The 22,401-nt window shown below is 35.2% G+C and overlaps 1 protein-coding gene across 3 annotated transcripts in view; it reads right to left on the bottom strand.

The window, feature by feature from the left end:
• Positions 1-22,401, bottom strand: part of LOC113521031 (Ig-like and fibronectin type-III domain-containing protein 1) — a 252,947-nt gene that overhangs the window by 60,178 nt on the left and 170,368 nt on the right. For all 3 annotated transcript variants that reach the window (XM_052895159.1, XM_052895161.1, XM_031908880.2), the window contains one exon: positions 12,346-12,409. In XM_052895159.1, coding sequence (XP_052751119.1) covers positions 12,346-12,409 — 64 coding nt within the window. The remainder of the gene's footprint in view (positions 1-12,345; positions 12,410-22,401) is intronic.

Genomic DNA, 22,401 nt, shown 5'->3' with positions numbered 1-22,401 from the left:
GCAGGCGGGGTTACCATACCATTTTTACTCATAAAAAAAAAATAGGCTTGAATATTATATATATAATAATAATAGTAAGGAATAAGTAATATCCGAATTTAGTATAAAAAAATAATAATGAAATTTGACACTTAAGTACGTTCAAAGGAATTTATCGCTGGAGCGTTAAAGTTTGTAAGTGTTGCAGAAGGAAATATCTCGGTGGGGTGCAGAGCCTGGGGAGATGCGAGGCGAAATTGTGTTCTTTGGTATTTGAGACTCGTGTTTTACTGCGCGTGAAAGAGTAGGGTCCTATCATATTTCCTATTAATTATACTAAAATTATAAATGCAAAAGTTTGTTATTCAATCGCATTTGAATGAAAAGACATAAAATATCATAGATTATTCTATAATTATATTATAATTATTAAAAAGAGGAAATATTTGATTTAAAACATAATGTTTTCTTCTTTGTTTTACATTTTTTGAAAAAAATGTTTACGAGTTGTTTTTGAGTTTATCCATTACTCTCTCTTAGGGGGGAGAGGGATTGTTAGTAATGGGGTCTAACTACCTCATTGCTAGCAATATACCCTATCAGGTCGACCTCCACGTGGTTTCCCCTGGAAACCATCGTGGTTAATTCTAGTGCAATTTATTACGATGGGCTAACTGATCTGCTTTCATCGTCACTTATCATCCCTCACTGGTGCCCCGCCAGCGTATACCGATAGCGTAGGTGGGGTTACAATTCCATTATCACCCAATAAAAAAAATTTCTCCTCTTTTTAAAAATTAAGTATAGTATATATTAATTTATGTATATATCTATGCGAAGCCGAATGCTTGTTTGCCACCTCAGTGGTAAAAAAAAAAGAAGCCGGGCCGAATAGCTAATTTAACACCAGTAAAAAGTTTTTTTTTCATTTCACGTGTAAAACTTCGCTGGATGCAGCCGTAGAAATAAAATGCCTAATCTATGAATACAGAAGTTTTTTTATGGATGATAATGGAATGGTAACCCTGTCTGTGCTATCGGTATACGCTGGCGGGGCACCAGTGAGGGATGGTAGGTGAGAATGAAAAGGCAGGTCAGTTAGCGCATCGTGTTCCACCTAAACTACATGCACCTAGAATTCAGCACGATGATCTGCAGGGAGGACCACGGGGAGGTCGACCTGACAGGGTATATTGCTAACAATCCTATCTCCTCCCGGATACAGCAGTTATTTACATAGTATAGGTTATGACTAGACATAAAGTATTTGTCAATGCTAGTGCCCTCCCTCGTTTCCCCCTATTCACAATGCTAAAGACAAGGCCCCTTCAAAAACTAAAGTATGTTCGATATTGGTAAACACAAAAAGAGCTGAGTAATGCGGGTTGTATGGAAAACAGCTCTTTATAGACATAAGAATAAATATTCGCTTAGAAGTGACACTAATCTATTTTCCTTTGTAAGTGCGCCGATGTCGTCAAAAAGTCTCATCTTTTCCTTACGTCTAACTTTGTTTGTTACTTTATATTCTAGTATTTAAATTTTTTTTTATGCAACTTAGAATAGCAAACAAGCTGACGGCCCACCTGATGGAATGTAACCGTCATCTATAGACATAAATAGTAAGTATCTATGATATCTTTCATGAGTTGCCATTCCTAAGGACTAAGGCGTCTTGCCTTTGTAGAAACACGAATAGGACAGAGGCGCCCGAGCAAACGACTTTTATACAAAGTCTCTCTCTGTTAAAATAAGTTAAAATATAACTGTTTTTGTATTGATTTTATGAGAAATTATAATTATTATATTAGCCATAATTTTGGGTACTTGAATAGGGTTGCGGGAGTAAATCTTTTCGGATTCTTGTATTTTAAATTGGAGTAATTAAAATTAATTTTTGTCTATCTTCTTCAGTTCGCACAAACTAATTGGAGAAGACTTTGATTGATTGCAGCGTGATTGAGTATTTTTAACCGACTCGAAAAAGAAGGAGATTCTCATTTCGGTTTTTTTAATAGGTGATAATGGAACGGTAACCTCGCCCGCGCTACTGGGATGGATGGAAAGGCAGGTCAGTTAGCCCATCGTGACGAATTCCACTAGAAATAACCACGATGGTTTCCAGGGGGAACCGCGTGGAGGTCGACCTGATAGGATGTATTGCTAGCAATGGATCAATTAGACCCCATTACCAATAATCCCTTTCCCCCATCTCATTTCATTCATCAATCATTGTTTGTTTGTTACCTCATAACTCTGTCAGGTGTAAACCGATTTAGAATTTTTTTTATCTGAAAGGATATGGTTACTGAATTAACTTTGAACTAATTAAAATTGTTTGTTTTTTTTATATACAACTTAGAATGGCAAACAAGCTGACGGCCCACCTGGTGGAAAGTGGTAACCGTCGCCTATAGACATGAGCAGTACCATGGACATAACAGAATATACTGTTTCGCCCATGATACCCTCCATGCGTTGCCATTCCTGAGGACTCAGGTGTTATTCCTCTGTACCCAGTAAATTCACGCCATATCCCACCCTTCAAACCGAAACACAACCATGCAAATACAACTGCTTCACGGTTGAAACACGAATGGGATAGAGGTACCCAGGCAATCGACTTTTGTACAAAGTCTCCCTCTGGTTTAGTTAGTTAAGCAGTTTAGTTTTGAAGTTAAAATAACCGGTGTATTTCAATTGAAATTGTTTATTTTTTTTGTGGAAAAAATTTAAATTATTACTGATAATAACAGTTTTTATTTAGATCAAAAATTAAACAGAATAATAATTGTAACATACTTAATTAATATCACTTTACATATATATATATATATAATAGGTAATTGGTGGGAACTATGTATATATATATATATATATATATATATATATATATATATATATACATAGTTCCCACCAATTACCTCATAATATAGGTAGGTATAATATAATGCGATATTATATATTTTATTTTATCAATTCCCTGTTCTAGGGATTTATTTCTTGAATTTGAAAGTTATGGATTGTAAGGTGGAAGGAATGTCTCGCCAGTTTGCACCGCCCCGGGGAATGCAATCTGAAACTGCAATGTTTGATATCAGATGCGCCGCGTAAAATATTACGCGGGAACATTTTTCAAGCGTCCATATCTGTTAAGAATGCGGACTTATATTTATATTATTGTTATTGAAAATAAAAATAATCTACCAAAGGGAGACTTTGTACAAAAGTCGTTTGCTTGGGTACCTCTGTTCCATTCGTGTTTGAACCGTAAAGCAGTTGTGTTTGCATGGCTGTGTTTCGGTTTGAAGGGTGGGATATGGCGTGAATTTACCGGGTACAGAGGCATAACACCTGAGTCCTCAGGAATGGCAACGCATGGGGGGTATGATGGGCGAAACAGTATACTTACGTCTATGGTATTGCTCATGTTTATAGGCGACGGTTACCGCTTTCCATCAGGTGGGCCGTCAGCTTGTTTGCTATTCTAAGTTGTATAAAAAAAAATTAAAAAATATATCATGTTAATATTATACACAGTTAATATTATACTAGTATACGAACATTGCCGTGAGGTCCGGGCTCACAACTGTTTCCCGGTAGAAACACGAATGGAACAGAGGTACCCAAGCAATCGACTTTTGTACACTGCAAGCAATTGACTGGTACTTCAGAATGACACTTCATATTTGGCTAATTCATGTTATGTGTTGTATTTGCAAATTTCAGGACGAGATTTGTGTGAAAGAAAATGTTTGAAAAAATATAACGGAAAGTTGGAAAATTGTATGCAAGTGCGAGACCGGGGCGAGCGAGATAGTGTTGTAATAAAACTCGAATTATGTAGGTATTTTGTGAGAAGCAAATAATGCGTATCAACATAATAAAGTCAGTATTCTATATATTATTTAATTGTATCTGATGAATGCTTACATTTATTATGTAAATGATAAAATACTGAGAACTGGATAACAACTTCAAAACTTGACAAGATCCCAGGAAATGTTCATAATAAATGTGAACGCTATATTAATTTTCAAGTTTGTCACTCAAATTTTCGAAACTCAACGTTCCTAGAAGACGGACACACTATCATTTTTTAACCGACTTCAAAAAGAAGCAGCTTCACAGTTCGTATATACATGGGTGCGACAGAAGTGCCTCTCGTGTTTCCGCCGTGAAGCAGTCGAGCTTGCATGCTGTGTTTCGGTTTGAAGGATGGGATATGGCAGTGAAATTACAGGGTATGAAAGCGTAACACCATAGTTCTCAGGAAAACCATGAGGATCCTAAAATTTTCTGTGATAATCATGGTACTGTTTATGTCTATGGGAACGGTTTTCGCTCCATCAGATGGGTCGTTGGCTTGTTTGCCATTCCAAATATTAGTATATTAAAAACAAAATAAAAAATTTTGGCGCCATAATGCTGTAGTGTCTAAGCCATTCTATAGGCGACTGTCACCACTTTCCATCAGTTGGATCTTTTTATCAGGTAAATTATTAGTTTATTTGATACTTGGGTCATTGCGACATACATGGCGAAGACATATTTTCGTATTTTATCTTTTGTTTTATATTAAAAAAAAGGGTGTAAATAATTTGAACGTACGAACACATTTGTTAATTTACGTGTGTCATAAATGGCTCAAATAAAGTGTTTATCTATCTATCTATCTATTACGCGCTGTATAAGAAATATTACCAGCTTGTTTCAGACATTATTATTATCAATTACAAAGCCAAGTTATCGACTTGTTTGAATTGTTATTGAATTTCATCGAACTGTGTATTTACTGAGTGGAAGCTCCATTAACTCAGTTTGCCCACGGCCCCCAAATAAAGGAGGCCGGATATCGGCAAAGGAACGACGTATTGTGACTTGATTTCGTCCGGGACATTTAGATTTACGGCAACCACTACTTATTACTTCGGCTCTTTGTTTTTTATCATTTTGTACAAGCATCTCTAAGTTTTTTTTTTAACACAGGAGCAAACGAACTTGTGGCTCATCTAATGGTAAGCGATTACCGCCACCACCAATAATGTTCACGAAATATAATGGGCGTATAACATATGACATGGATCATGTCATATCCTATGTCGGTTACTTTGGTCCTTTTGGTCCCTCGTTTCGGATTCGATCACGCAAATAAACATTAAGCATAGCCCTCTGCATATCCTAACTTAGCACATAGGATTTATAAACTGCTTTATACGGGCGAAACCGCGACCGCCTTACATACCTAACATACCTAATTTTATATACATATGTTATACAAACATAAAATGTACTGTATATATACCTAAAAATACAGTACATTTTATGTTGAGTATGTGTGTAAACAGTACAGTTTATAAGTTTATCTATGATACAGAATATGGGACAACCAGTGGTTTAATACCTTTGGTACTACGTTTATCGAACGAATACAACTGACACATTGTTATTATCTGAATATATTTCTTGATATAAATAAATAAATAAATAATATAATATGTAATACAAGTCACCTATATATTATATCATTTAGGTACATTACCTTCACCATGTCCAAGAGGACTATGTATACAACCTACCTACCGCGGGTAGTATTTTATAATACTACCTTTATTACAACGAGATAATACAACTTACCCATATGTTCACATACGATCTATTAGGTAATTATGTTTTATCACTTCCCCGCCATTACTCTAGACGACATTGCGTGTTATATCCGGGAATAACTCAAGATTTCTGGTGTAATGGCCGCTTATGAGTGTTATTATTATCCGGTCCGGATTCCGGGCCACGTCTCGTTATCAACACTAATGCGAGTGACGCTTCACTCGAGTGATTTCTGAAACTGGTAAGGCTGATTCATTGCATCACTTAATATTTAGGAAGGTAGCCCCACTTGTGTAATATAATGTTAAAATAGTAATTTTATATTAATAATAACATGAATTAATAAAAACTTTATTTTTCCCTTCAAAGTATATTACAGATTATAAAGATTAACATGGGCCATTAAAGGAAAAGTTAATTGAAGTAGTAATGGGCTGGCCATATAGCTCGAAGAACCGACAACCGATGGGGATGAAAGATTCTTGAGTGGCGACCCCGTACGGGCAAACGCAGTGTAGGACGACCTTCCACTAGATGGAGTGAAGACCTTGAATGCATTGCAGGGAGTCAGTGAATGCAGGTGGCTCAGGACGGCTCCTTATATCAGTCTATGGGGGACGCCTGTATTCAATATTGGACGGATAATGGCTGAAATGATGATGATGATGATGAAGTCAGGATATAACCTATTCGTGTGCTAAATTTAATTTAAATCTGTTTAGTAGTTCTTGTGTGAAAGAGTAACAAACATCAATCCATCTATTTATTTATTCATAGTTACAAACTTTCGCATTTATCATATTAATAAGGACTAGCTGACTCGTGAAACTTTATTTGCAACGGAAATTCTCAAAAGGATTGATTTTCCTTATTTTTGCAACATTTTTTATTGATACTCCGCTCCTATTGGTCGTAGCGTTATGTTATGTAGTCTAAAGTTTTCCTCAATAATTGTGCTGTCCAACATTACAAGAATTTTTTAATTAGAACCAGTAGTAACTGAGATAGCTGGTCAACCAACCAAAATAATGGGTACCCTAATAAAAAATCTGAAACTTTTGTTTTGTAGTTATTTATTTATTTTATTGTATTAATACATGAAATTAATTATACTTAAAAAATCTATGTGATTGTAAAATCATTTTGTGATCGGTTTCATAATAGAAATATCAAATACGTACAATCTACACGTACATTTACACTAATAGTATAAAGATGAAAGATTCGTATTTTTGAGTTTATGTTTGTAATGAATAAACTCAAAAACTACTTTGCCGATTTCGAAAATTCTTTCACCATTAGAAAGCTACATTCACCCTGAGTAACATAGGCTATATTTATTGCTTGAAAAGATTAGGGATCCTTACTAAAACTTTAGTAACGTAACTCAAGGTGTAAAAAAATGCTATAAAATATTTGATTTGGCCCACCTGATGGAAAGTGGTAACCGTCGCCATGCAAACACAACTGCTTCACGGTTGAAACACGAATGGGACAGAGGTACCCAAGCAATCGACTTTTGTAATGGTTCTTTTTTTCGAGTAATAAAAGGCTTTATCATCATCATCATCATTATTTAAGCTGTTATCTGTCCACTGCTGAACATAGGCCTTCCTATAGACTGCCATAAGGAACGGGAGCGTTTACTTTTTGGGGATTTTGCTAGTAGTTGCCATGCTTAACAGGCGGAATGGCAACCATAGTTTAGAGGGAGGATGGGATTGTTAGTAATGAGGAGTTTAGTCCCTATTGCTATCAATATACCCTATCAGGTCGACCTCCACGCGGTTCCCCTAGAAACTATCGAGATCAATTTATCATTGAATTCGTTACAATGGGTTAACTGACCTGCCTTTTCATCCTCACCTATCACCGCTCACTGGTACCCCGCTAGTGTATACCGATAGCGCAGGCGGGCTAACCATGCCATTTTCACGCATAAAAAAAATTAACATTTAATGATGTTTTAAGAGAGAAGCTGCTGTCCATCCCTGGACCATTAAGCTTCGTTAGTCACCTCTTACGACACTTACGGGAATGGAACAAAAGGCTTAGGTATCGTATATTTAATTTGTTTTTGAAAACATTGTGTTTGATAAAATTGTAGTTACATTTAAGGCTTAGGTATTTAATTGAAGTGTGAATAAACAATTACTTGAATGACAAACGTGCATGGCATTAGTCGATCATGCACGGGCTTTTAAACAACTATATTTTTTAGATATAGTATATTTAATAAATTTTTATAATGCACCAATTACTCTTAAATCTTTGTTACACGTTGTTACATGTACATGTTACATGTTGTTTACGTCACATGTTATGTATATTACATGTCGTGTATGTTACATGTTGTGTATGTTACATGTTGATTTGTTAAGTTCCTTGCGGATTCTTGTCAGTAGATACGTGTCTTATCATTCCAAACCTAGCGGTAGGATCATAAAAGATGACTTTTTAAAACAGCTTGTAAACAAGTCTATGGTATTTGAATAAAGACGATTTTTTTTTACAAAACAGTGGGCAAACGAGCATGCGGCTCACCTGATGGTAAGTGACCACTGCCACCCATGATCACCCGCAACACGAGAGGCATCGCAGGTGTGTTACTGGCCTTTTAAAAAGGAATATGCTTTTTCTTGAAGGTTACAATGTTGTATCGGTTCAGAAATACTGCTGCTGGAAGTTGATTCCAAAAAGTGGTTGTGCGTGGAATAAAGTGCCTTGAAAGAGGTGCTGGTGCAGGATTATTGAAATCTTTATGTGAGAAATCTAAAATATTCGTATAACAAAATCCGCAGACAGTCATTGGTAACATCTGGCCGCGTATAAATTACAAAAGTAGTTATATAGTCGGTGTTCGAGCCACATACGTTTCGGAGCGTGTTCCCTCACAAACAAATAGCAAACAACAAAAAGTATAAAATATGCAACGGACAAAAGTAACCCGTATCATTTTGATGATCCGAAGAAATGTATTTTGTTCCGTACGCCTAATTCGGGGCTGCGCGTTCGGTTGTGAAAAGGTTTTAGAGATTTATTCGTAAGTAAAATTCATATAATATGAACATGAAAGTGATTTTGTGAAAGAATAATAATAAATAGTACACAGTTAAACCTATTCCTTCGTCCTGAAGTAGCCTGTATTCATATCAGCTGTCAACAAGCTGACGGCCCACCTGATGGAAAGTTGTAACCGTCGCCTATAGACATGAGCAGTACCATGGACATAACAAAGTATACTGTTTCGCCCATGATATTCCCATGCGTTGTCATTCCTCAGGACTCAGGTGTTATTCCTCTGTGCCTTGTAAATTCACTGCCTTATCTCACCCTTCAAACCGAAACACAGCCATGCAAACACAACTGCTTCACGGTAGAAACACTAATGGGTTAGAGGTACCTAAGCAAACGACTTTTGTCTCCCTCTGGAATTGCAAACAACTCGACGTTCCACATTAACCAAATTGGTAATTGTTGTTTGTGAGTTAATAATTATTACAGTTATAGCGTCACAAATATTTTTTTTTTTTAAAATGGATGATAATGGAATGGTAACCCCACCCGCGCTATCGGTATACACCGGCGGGGCACCAGTGAAGGATGATAGGTGAGGATGAAGCAGGTCAGTTAGCCCATCGTGACGAATTCAACAAGAATCACGTGGAGGTCGACCTAATAAGGTATATTGCTAGCAATGGGGCTGTCAAACTCCATTACTAAGAATCCTTTTCCCCCCCGTCACAAATATTAGCAAGTAGTGATTATAATGGCTTTAAACAAAAAAAAAAATAGCATAATTCTCAGTGCTTACAGAACTAGTACTTTAAGACTTATAGAATTAATACCTTAAGAAAGAATCATACGTGAATTTGAGGTTTCAACTTTTAAAATAAGTCTCCCTCTGGTTTTATCTTGAAATATGATTTTTTCTCCAATCTATATAGACGTACATTCGAGAAAAAACGCCAATTTAATAGTCGATATAACTCAACGATTTGCTGAGTCACATTCTCCTTGTAAATCACTGCCATGACATATCGGAACTGCCTACATCTTTTTCTTTACCCTAATTACCGGCACACTCACACAAATTACAAAAACCTTTCTAACAGAGCAGGATATCCTTCCAAAATACCTTCGTATTGGCCACTTATTGGAATAGGTTTTGTCTGTACGGGCGTGTTGTCTGATGTAATTATTTAACACAAATGTAAAAAAAAAAACCTCTAAATTGATATGACTTTGTTTAACCTTTTTTTATACAACTTAGAATGGCAAACAAGCTGACGGCCCACTTGATGGAAAGTGGTAGCCGTCGCCTATAGTCATGAACAGTATTATGGACATAACAGAGTATACTGTTTCGCCCATGATACCCCTCATGCGTTGCTATCCCTGAGGACTTAGGACTCCTTATCTAATAATAAAATTATATCGGATTTTACGCTTTGTCATATAACCACTAAGATGAAAAAAAAATAACAAAAAAAAACCTTGTCTACGTTTTACTTTTTCACATCATGTTTCTACTTTCGTTACCATGTATTCTACTGAATTTATGTAACTTATATACTTTATTACCGTGTGGTCCCGGCATAGATTGGACCACTCGATCCTTTCCTATGTGTGTCATAAGAGGCAACTAAGGAAATTTAATGATCAACAGATGGGTTGTAGCGTTCTTCTTAAAACATCACCAAAGGTTAACTTTGGTTACCAACTAGCCTGCCAAGCATGCCAAATACTAACGAAACCCCATTTTTGAGGGTGGCCTATGTTTATCATTGAATAGTTAACGGCTGATATGACGAGGATGATAAATTATTATACAGTTTAAAGTTGTCAAACTTGCCAAAAAATACTCTAATTTCTCTACGCTCATTTTATTTACCTTCGAAAACTTTTTTAACATTTCACATCTTCAAAATTGGGAAAAGAATATCCGATCTAGCAATGCTCCTGCATCGACAATTGTTCGATATTAGAAATATTGTTATTGCCATCGAGCCCCCAGGATTAGAAAGTCATTTTGTAGTTCCATTTACATGTAAGAATCCAGGCGAATTACCATATTTACAGACGCTAAATGCAAACTAAATATAATCCGCTTAATTAGAGGTGTCGACAACAGTAAACAGAATCTGTCCACTTAGCTATGGCGTGTTCAAAGCTTGATAAAGGGATAGTTTACTGTACACGGTTTTAAACAAACAAAGACTCGTGAAATGAAGAAAATCTGCTCTAAGTTTTGCCTCGAAATAGACTATTTTGTTTTGTTCGTAGGTAGAAGTAGGTTGGCTGGGGTATTGTCTACTTTAGAAGGGATTGGTAGTAACTGGGACAATTAGCCAGGAAATAGGATATATATATTTTTAACGGATGATAATGGAATGGTAACTCCGTCTGCGCTAAGCGTATACGCTGGCGGGGCACAGTGAGTGATGGTAGGTGAGGATGAAGAGGCAGATCAGTTAGCCTATCGTGATTAATACATCTGGAATTCAGCACGATAGAATAGTTATCTATGAATATTGTTATCTATAATGATATAGATTTTTTTTAATGGGTGATAATGGAATATTATAGTGAGGTATGATATGTGAGAATGAAAGCAGGTCAGTTGGCCTATTATGACGAAATTATTTACAATAAACCACAATGGTTTCCAGGGGGTACCGCGTGGAGATTGATGTGACAGGGTACAGAGCTAGTGATGAAGTCGCTAGTCTTGCTTACAATCCCTTCTTACGAGGTTATAGTTAATACCTAGTGAATTCATCACAAAGTGCCTACTGGCCTGATTTCGTCCTCACCTATCCATCACAAACTGGTAACCTCGCAGTGTATATTATTTATTATTATTATTTAACTCTTTTTTGCAGCAAAAACATAAAAATAAACAATGACATATAAACAATTCAAGTGAAATACACTAGCATGGAGTATAGATTAAAATATACATATAAAGGTACAAAAGACGGTCTTATCGCTATGGCAATCTCTTACAGACAACCTTTGGTTAAAGGAGAACAGATAGAAGTATGTTGATGGAGCAAGCGGTGTTGTCGCTTTATTTTTATTTCAATATATTCTTTAGGTTCTTGAGTGGTGACCACGTACGGCTAAACGTAGTGTAGAACGGCCCCCTACTACATGGAGTGACGACCTGAAATGCGTTACAGGGAGTCAGTGGATGCAGGTGGCTCAGGACCGTTTTTATGGCAGTCTATGGGGGAGGCTTATGTCCAGCAGTGGACAGTTAATGGCTGAAATGATAATGGTGATATTCCTTTGGATCGATATTATCACAAATTTTCATAAAAGAGACACAAATTTCATAGCTTCAGCTGCTTTTTTAATGTCAGTTTTATTTACAGTCGTTGATAGAGGTCGAGGCATAGTAACGGTACACACCTTGATTTCAATTGTCTTGTGTTCGAATCTGGCAGACGCCAGAAATTTTATGCGTCAATATAATATTTCGACAAAGTCTCGGAAGATCTAAAATACCGTTAATTAATAAATTAATTCAATTAAGTATGGTAGGCTTGCTCTTTGTCACGTTGATGCTGATATGCTCGGCAAAATATGGAAAGCTATGTCCTCTTTAGTGTTGCCAGATTAGGTATTCATATCCCAATTTTGGGTAAAAAATTTTTTTGAACAAAGGCTTTATATATATTTATAATATTTCTGAAAATTCTATCTACCCGGGCGAAGCTGGGTCGAATTACTAGTAGTAGAAAAAAATACCTTCTACAGTCTCAGCCAGGACGGTGACAAGCGCCACGAGCGCAAACCACCACACTCCTCGCATCTGAAACAAAATCGTCAATCTTGAATAGAGGAGAATTGTTAGTAGTGGGGGACAGAGGTCCCATTGCTAGGAAATGTTCAGATCAGATTGACTTTCATGCGGTCTCAATTGGAAAACGTTGTTAATTTCTGGTGCCCAGCGAGCCAACTGAGTTAATATCTTCACCTATTCTTCACTGGTATTTTAATAGCGTACGCTGATAGGTTATGTGAGGTTACTATTCCATCTTGGGGGATAGGGATTGTTAGTAATGCGGACTACCAGTCCCATTATTAGCAATATACCCTATCAGGTCGACTTCCACGTGGTCTTCCCTGGAAACCATCCTGTTGAATATCTCACGGTGGGCTAATTGACCTGCTTGTTTATTCTCACCTATCATCCCTCACTGGTACCCGCCAGCGAATACCGTTAGCGCAGGCGGGCTTACATTCCATTATCATTCATTAAAAAAAAAAAAAAACTGTTCCGTCTCTATTAAATAAAACAAATTGCAATAAGCCTACGATAAAATACAAATGCGGAGAAAAATCATTAATTCTAGAATCTTTATTTCATCTTCATGCCTAAACGAAAAAAAAAAGCCATTCGAAAACTAACTAATTCGGTCCATATTCGAATAAAATAACGTAAAATATACACAAAAGTATAATCGAATCGAAACCTTTTTGAATGAAAGAAATTATTTAACTCGAAAATTAATCCGATTCCCTAGTTAAATATTTTACTTTTTCGATTTTCTACATATCCGATTATACTAAAGAATGTTCATAAAATCAATTCGGAATAATCGACTCGATTGAATCCCGAAGAATTCGAGTCACCGTAATAAGTCAACGATACCGCTTATTAATTTAAATATTATGGGAGTTAGAACGAGCGACTTTTATTGGTGGGGTGTTGAGAGAGTAAAGCTATTATTATATGTATAAGAGACAGAGAGAGAAAGGGAGATTTCAGTTGATTATCTATGTAAGAGAGAGAGAGTTGTTGCTATAGTTACACCGCAGTAGGCGAGCGATGTCGTTCTTATTTTTCCAGTTTATATTTCTTGTGTGCATTTTATGCGATATTTTCGCTAATTCTGAAAATGTTTGATCATTTTTTTTTCATTACGTTTTATTATATTATATTGTTTGTAATTGGTTATAAAATTTTTTTCAAAACAATTTCTTAAATTAGTTTAGAATTGTCTATTTCGATATTGTTTTTTATTAATGTTATATTTTTTTTTAAGCTAATGCACAGATAAATTCTATGTACATTTGGCGGACTTAACACCGGACGGTGTTCTCTACCAGTCAACCATTGGACAAACCGAGAAATAAGTAGGCGGTGTATTATTGAATAGAGGAAATATAAAGTAATACTTAATATATTTATGTATTATAAACTGAGCTGTGACCATTTTGTGTTACTATGGCACACGCATGAAGAAATGGTAACAAAGGAGATTGTTAGATTATGTATTTTGTTTTTGTATTTTTTTTTTATTTGTGCTTTTTTATTTTTATTCTTTTGTCTCTTTTGCTGTGTATTACGTGTATGGTTTTTTTTTTATTGTAATTTGTGTGCTGTAAGTAATGTAAATAAATTGTCTATCTATCTATCTATCTATATTACACTAATATAAACATACATATAATATGTTAATTAAATAAATGTGTAATCATCAACATCATTTCAGCTATTCTCCGTCCACTGTTGGACATAGGCCTCCCTCACAGACTGCTATAAAGGACGGTCCTGAGCCACCTGTATCCACTGCCTCCCTGCAATGCATTTGAGGTCGTCACTCCATCCAGTGGGGTGTCGTCCTACACTGCGTTTCCCGTTCGGAGTCGCCACTCAAGAACCTTTCTTACCCATCGGTTGTCGGCTCTTTATTAAATATATACATATAATAAATACGTATTTATATATATATAAAATATTACTATATCAATATTATTAATAAAAAAATATTAATAGTATGTATAGAAATATTTGTGTGAAGATCTTTGGATATGTTTAAAAAAATTTAAATTTTCTCAGAGACTACAGCATGGGGTTTCTCAAAAGGGGGGTAAAGAGGTTTCTTCAGGGTCGGCAACGCGCGCGTAATACCTCTGGTATTGCAGGCGTTCATAGGCTACGGTACCCGCTTACCATCATGTGGGCAGTAGGCTTGTTTGCCACCTCAGTGGTATAAAAAACAAATGTATTTGAATGAAATATGATATATATATATATATATATATATATATATATATATATATATATATATATATATATATATATATATATATATATATATATATATATAAACACACATAGTTGCAGGTTACCGCTGACATTATTAATTTAGGAACAATCGAGCGGGATCAGTTGTAGTTTCCACTCTATACGTATGCAGTAGTACCCAACCCGCCCCAATGTTTTGTGCTCGCTACAGTTGTAATTGGCCCCGTGCGGTCCGGTTAACCGACCGTTCAAAATTAATTGACTTCTTTGTTTTATTCCAACTGGCAACACTCAGAGGCGGACTATTAAATTTTGATGACACGTTTCAATCTACGCTTTTATTGGTGCCATTAAAAAGTTTCAGCGTCCAAAGGGATGCTCTCAAAGTCTGTAATGGTTGGTGAAGCTTTAGAATGCCAAAAATAAGAAGGTAAGGAATTCGCTGGAGACGAATTTCAGGCGACGCCTTTTAGTACGGAATGGGGATTTGGGAAACTTGCTAATTATAACGTCTTGCGGATTTTAAATTACTTATTAATAGAAGTAGATTAATGTAGAAATGGGAGCGTCGTAGTTTTTTTTTAATGGATAATAGTGGAGTGGTAGCCCCGTATGTGCTATGTAGGAATGATAGGTACAGATATCCAGGTCACATGGATTCGCTGATAAATGCTTTGGTTTCCCAAACTATTAATAAACATAATTACTTCTTAATACCAGATAAATAGTAGATAAAGTAGCTTACATGTACAATTAAAAGAATCCAAATGAGGGAAGGTCTGAAATATTTTTTATTCCCGCCCATAACATATTCTGTGTGAGCAATTTCGTGACTGTTTGCATATTGTTAGCTGGGAATATGTTATTCGGTGTGGTATATTATATATATATATATATATATATATATATGTATATATGTATATATATGTATATAAATATACATATCGTGTCGCGGTGTTTGTTACCAAACTCCTCCGACACGGCATTACAGATTTTTATGAAATTTTGTGTGCATATTCGGTAGGTCTGAGAATCGGCCAACATCTATTTTCCATACCCCTCAATGATAAGGGTGACCCACCCCTAAACAATTTTTTCATACCCCTCATATATATATATATATATATATATATATATATATATATATATATATATATATATATATATATATATATATATATATATACAAACAATCATTCATAATTTTTTTTACGCTTCAAGTCCTTTTTTATAAAATAATATTGGGATGATAACCTCGTCTGCGTGGAGGGAGAGGGGATTGGTAGTTATGAGAGTTAACAATCCCAATCTGCATTGGTAACAATACCTTCCCCCCTGTTTCAAGTAAGTAGAAAGGGACGTAGATACTATCCGTAATTTATTTATACTTTTACGTACAGCAAAATGTGTCTCCACGGCGGACTTAATGCCTGATGGCATCATCATTTCAGTTATGATACGTCCACTGCTGGACATTAACCTCCCTTATAGACTGCCATGAGGAATGGTCCTGAGCCACCTGTACCCACTGACTCCCTATATACATATATAACGACAGCGGCTTAGGTTTTCTTGACGCTAGAGGGCGCTATTCTTAATGAACCGTCGTAGTAGTCTAGTACCTATTGTACAAGCTTTCTTTAGTTTAATAATAATAATAATAAATTTATTTCTTTATACAAAGGTAGTTAGTAACATTACAGGGTTCGGTATCTCCTGTTAAGCAAAGATTGCTTGTGTTGGGAGACACCGCTCTTTCATAACAATAATTAAATTTCATAATCATTACAATTTACTTCTTTTTTTTTTTAGTTTTTATATTTTTTAGATATTTATTACTATTACTAAATTTACAACAGAAAGTTGCAAAAAATAACCTCCTTTTTCCATTGGCAGTCGAGTAAATGGTACGTTGAAGATTGTCCCTCGTCAGTGCTGGCCCTAAAATCGATTTACAACCTTGTTTGGGTCGAGGCAGTGAATCACGTGACCGTATCCCCTCTCGAAACCGGTCAAGTGCGAGTTACATCCACGCACCGTGGGTGCCGCACATAAAATGATCTGCATATAGATTTTTGTTCGGCGTAGATACAAATTTATTTGAATTTATAAATAAAATTAGCATATAAAAAAGTGTTTATTTCATTACTAATTATATTTCAATTTCACATTTCATATCATAGGTATTTTAAAAACCATGCGACAATAAAAAATAATAAACTGTTTTAAAATTTAAGGGTAAACGTTTAGTAAGCACACATTATATTTTAACACAATAATTACAGGTTTAATGTACGTGTAATTTGATCGAAAAAGCGCGACTAGTTTCGGAATCAATTCGTGATACTTATGAGTGACAGTGACACGAGCACGAGTTTGACTGACTGTGTTTTAAAATGTACAAACAAAGCGCTTTCACACTTTATTTGGATTATTGGGCTATTTTGACATAAACATTACACTAAGCATTATTGAGAAATATCTAAAACTTATTCCAAATCCAAAAAGATATTAGTAGTACTTAGCCTGTTTGCTTGACGCCAAAAAAAAGTTGAAAACAATCTCTTAATGAGGTTGTGTAGTTCGTCGCAAGAGCATACATGTAATACAGTTCTGTCATTCGCTATACTATGAAGTCCCATGCTCCCATGTACAACATATCCTAAGGCCAACTTTTTTTTTTATACCACTGAGGTGGCAAACCCACATACGGCTCACCTGATGGTAAGTGGTTACCGTAGCCTATGAACACCTGCAATACCAGAGGTATTACGCGTGCGTTGTCGACCCTAAAGGAACCTCTTTACCCCCCTTTTGAAGAACTCCATGCTGTAGTCTTTTGGGAAAACCTCGACAGGGAGCTCATTCCACAACCTGAGTGTCCATTCTTATGTACTAGTATTATTTCTCTGGTAATAATTAAGCCAACATTATCTTGTCCAATTAGTGACACTTTTTTTCCAGGTCATATATTATAGTCTGTTATATAGTTAAATTTACTTACAATACTAGCAACCCGCCCCGGTTTCGTACAGGTGGGCATTCATTAAATTGATATAACTTTTTTATTTATGAACCGATTGAAATAAAACAAACAATAAATATTAAGTGGAGCAAACCGCAACGCATTAATGATCCGCATTCAAATCAGTTAAGCCGTTTCTGAGATTAGCATTCAAAAACGTACAGGCAAACAGACAAAAATTCTAAAAATTATTATTTTGAGTTCTATTGTGTTCTTTTATGTATGTATTGATATTTTTATATGAAATACTATCTACTACAATATTCAAATACAATGAAATGACATACGGACGTTCAAAATCACACCATAACGGTTCTATTGTACGATTTCATTGCGGAACCCTAAAAACAATACATAGAATAATAAATTATACCGTTCGGTTATTAGTTTACTCATACATCACAATCGACATCAATAACTCAAATGGGCTAGCGATGCAATCAAATGAAAGCTAAATTGGCATCCGATAGCAGCCCAGACTTGGCTCGCCTGAAATATATCCAATTAGATATTCTTATCTCGCACGCGTCTAACGAACTGGCTGATATGTTTGAAATAAGTCCAACATACGCCTGGAGTTGGGGTCCAGTCGTTTAATGTTATTGGGAATTATTTTTTTTTTAAAGAAATGTATCGAACCCTTAAGTCTTAGGAGAGATTTTGGCTCACTCTGCGTGTTCTACCGCTTGTACAACGAATTGTTTTTTGTTTTTTATACAACTTAGAATAGCAAACAAGCTGACGGCCCACCTGATAGAAAAGGTAACCGTCGCCTAAAGACATGAGCAGTGCCATGGACATAACAGAGTATACTGTTTCGTCCATGATACCCCCCATGCGTTGTCATTCCTGAGGTCTCAGGTGTTATTCCTCTGTACCCAGTAAATTCTCGCCATATCCCACCCTTCAAACCGAAACACAGAAATCAAACACAACTGCTTCACGGTTGAAACTCGAATGGGACAGAGGTACCCAAGCAATCGACTTTTATACAAAGTCTCCCTCTGGATCTCTTTCACACAATGTCGAGATACTGCATCCTTAATCATGACTATATTGTAGATATTATAAATGTGAAAGTGAGTTTTTTATAATTGGCGTCTTAATAGAATAAAACCAATAGAATGGAAGGAACCATGAAACATTCTCATACGCTCCCCCCTCCCCCTCACACATATACGTACATAAATATTTGGAGAACAACTTTTGTTCCGATCAATCAATATATCCTTATTAAGTAGATAGCTAGTTTATCATAAAGGGAAAGCCGAGGGAATATGCCAATATACAAACATACAAAGATAATACATTACAATGGATTTCAATAAGATAAGGGATTACATTATCTGGATGGAGCATAGAGTATCAAACTATGAAATTAGCAGACTCGATTTTTTTTAAACAACGTTCGAAAAAGAATTAGCGCCATTTTTCAGTGTTGCAAGTATTCGAAAGAATACCTCATAATGGAATCTAAATTTCCCAAATAAGGGGATTTATTTTTAAATACGAATTCATTGAAGATTAAATAAATTAACAAAAATGATATTTTATAATACAACCTTTACGCACTTACCTTAATTTAAAGTAATAAATTAATAGTAATAAAATAATCCGTGTGGTCCCGGTATAGAATAGGCCATCCCTTCCTTTCCCGTAAGTGTCGTAAAAGGCGGCTAAATGACGGCAAGGGATAGGCAGTAGCGTCCCTTTTAACACATCTCTAAAGCCTAACTGCGTTTGCCAATCTGCCTGCTAAGCGTAACAATTACTGGCAACCCCCCCCCCCCCCCCAAGGAGGGGGCTTATGTTCAGGTAAGGAAAGGGTGGCACATTCTATGCCGGGATCACACGTTTGTGACAGAGAAAGTTAATATAAAAAATTAATATATATATTAAGGATAGTACCTGTGGAGTTACTACATCAACGTATTTAAGAGTCAGCACTGTTCTAATATTGATACAATTGGAAAATCTATGCAACTTTATAGTAACAAATCTAGTCGCTTTATAGTATAAAAAAGTATCAACTGTTTGCATGGGATACAAATAAAAAAAACATTGTACGAAGTGACGCGGGTCTGCTGTTTTTTTTTAAAACAGGGCTAATTTACCTAAGCAAAGGCACAAAAATACTTAGAACAATATTTTTTTTTTTTATTCAATCTGTCTAATAATATTTTGTAAAAAAGTTATCAGTATTTATTTAGAATTTATTATTTATTTATTTAACCATTTACTGCACCATAAACAAAAATATACATTGACAATTGAACAATTCAAGTGAAATACAATAACATAAATACAGATTTAGTAAAGACTTCTTTCCAATTCTGAATACTTCATAATAATAATAATAAGCCCGCATTGTACGCCGGTTTCTCTCCCTGGGGCCCTGAACCTCGGCCGACTGTGCTTCTGCCGGGGGTTAATTGCCATCTCCTCTCCTTAAGAGGGGAGATGAGAATTTTTGTAAAATGTAAAAAATAATAATAACTTTAATGTAGTTAAAAATCTGCACAACAAAATATGTATAAATTTTTTATGTAACTAAAGTTCATATATTAGTTAATAAGTTTTGTAATTAGAAGAGGGCCCAAGACTTCACGACACAGGGAATCCTAGTGTGAAGTTTTGGGAACAAATGTAAAATTGAAACATGTATTTTTGGATTTAATAAATATTATTATTATTATATTATACAGTGATTACTACACTATGCTCGCAGGCCTGTACCGTAGTAGTCAGTTAGTGGCTAATTTAGTCCATATTTATTGCCATTCACAGTCCGGTTCTTGTACAATTTTATCATTTAGGTAGTCGAAAATTAAAATACATTTAAAAAGAAAAAAAAAAAAAAAAACTATTAAGCTTCATTTAATATTTAAATTAAATATTAAGTTCATTAGCTGAACAATTTATGAATACCCATATATTATAATTTGGATCATATCCCCTCGACGAGTGTGATATAGCCTCAGTCCGAACGAGAAATGGTGGGGTGGAGATAACGAAATAAATTTATTTCCATCACGATAGATAAATAATTCAACAGTCGGTCGATGTATCGGGGTGAAATATTGTGGTCACTGTAAGAAGCGTAAATAGAATTTCACGCCCAAGTTTCGGTGTGCCTTCGATGAAATATATTAGGTATACTAGAGACCGGACTCAGTTAGGTACAGGCGTTATGTGCTTGGAAAGTATTGCTTTTTATCTGTATTAATAATAATAATAATTTATTTCAAAATAAATGTTACATTTTAAATATAGGTAAAACTCTGCTCCCTAAATAGGTAAATTTATGTATTTATATGTGTATGTTTATGTATTTTGTATGTATGTTATATGTGTATATGTATGTATGTATATATATGTATGTACGTGTGTGTGTGTGTGTATATATTGTTATAGTAAGTAGTTTAATAAATTATATGTATTTGATATTTTTGTTCATTACATGTTTTTGTATTTTATGCACGAAAATTATTAATTCACTCTTGCGCCACCTGCCCTTTTCTATCTGTTCTCCTTTAACTAAAGGTTGTCTGTAAGAGATTGCCCTAGCGATAAGACCGCCTTTTGTACCTTTATGTGTATACTTCAATCTGTATTTATGTTACTGTATTTCATTTGAATTATTTACTTGTCATTGTATATTTTTATTTATGGTGCAATAAAGAGTTAAATAAATAAATAAATCCTGTACTTTAGGATAAGCAGTGCTCTTCCCTATACGGTATAATGACACAAAATTATATAAAAAAAAACAATAAAAGTTAAGGTACTAATACAGTAATCATTAATTTGTCCAAATAATATTTTGTATTGTATTAGTATAGATATTAGGTTATAACAAAAATGTACACGGGTTGACTTTTTTTTTTTACAACACAGGGGACAAACGTGCATGCGGCTCACTTGGTAGTAAGTGACTACCGCCGCTCATGATCACCCACAACACTAACGGCATTGCAGGTGTGCTGCCGGCGTTTTAAAAAGAAATATGCTCTTTCTTGAAGGTTATGTTGCCGTATCGGTTCGGAAATACTGCTGCTGGAAGTTGATTCCAAAGAGTGGTTGTGCGTGGAAAAAAGCGCCTTGAAAAACGCACGGTGGAGGACCGCCACTCGTCCAGATGGTTGGGATGAAATTTTAGTTTATGGCGGGTTGTACGATGGTGAAAATCAGCAGCAGGTATCAATCCGAACAATTCCTCAGAGCACTCCCCATGATAAATTTAATAGAAGATGCACAGAGATGCAACATCTCTACGCAGTTTCAGTGGGTCGTCAAGTTAACCTTGAGAACTCGAAAGGAGAAAGTGTCTATAGAGTTTGTATATAAAGAATAATATATATGGTTCAAAAATAATAAAATAAATAATATATATATATATATATATATATATATACAAAGATACATATATAAATATAACTAAATATATATCAACATAGGATAACTATTATACATATAAAGTAACTGAACTGTTAATTGTAATCTTTTTGGTAAACTACAAATGTTATTTGATTTAGTTTATGTTACATTTACCATGTAAGAGTAAGAGACATTGTAAGAAAGAGAGAGGGAGATATGTTGTGTGTTTTGTAATAAATTACTATTTTACTTTTATCTTGGAATGTTAAAGAAGCTGTCGACGAACCTCACCTATTGGTGATTAGTGCACAACGTTGCCATAGACAAAACAGAATTGCATTTCTCGGAATAAGTTTAATAATAAATA

This window comes from Galleria mellonella, unplaced genomic scaffold, assembly GCF_026898425.1.
Source record: "Galleria mellonella isolate WM207_F2 unplaced genomic scaffold, CSIRO_AGI_GalMel_v1 utg266, whole genome shotgun sequence".
In the NCBI taxonomy this organism is placed as follows: Eukaryota; Metazoa; Arthropoda; class Insecta; order Lepidoptera; family Pyralidae; genus Galleria; species Galleria mellonella.
This window is presented reverse-complemented; position numbering and strand designations above follow the sequence as displayed.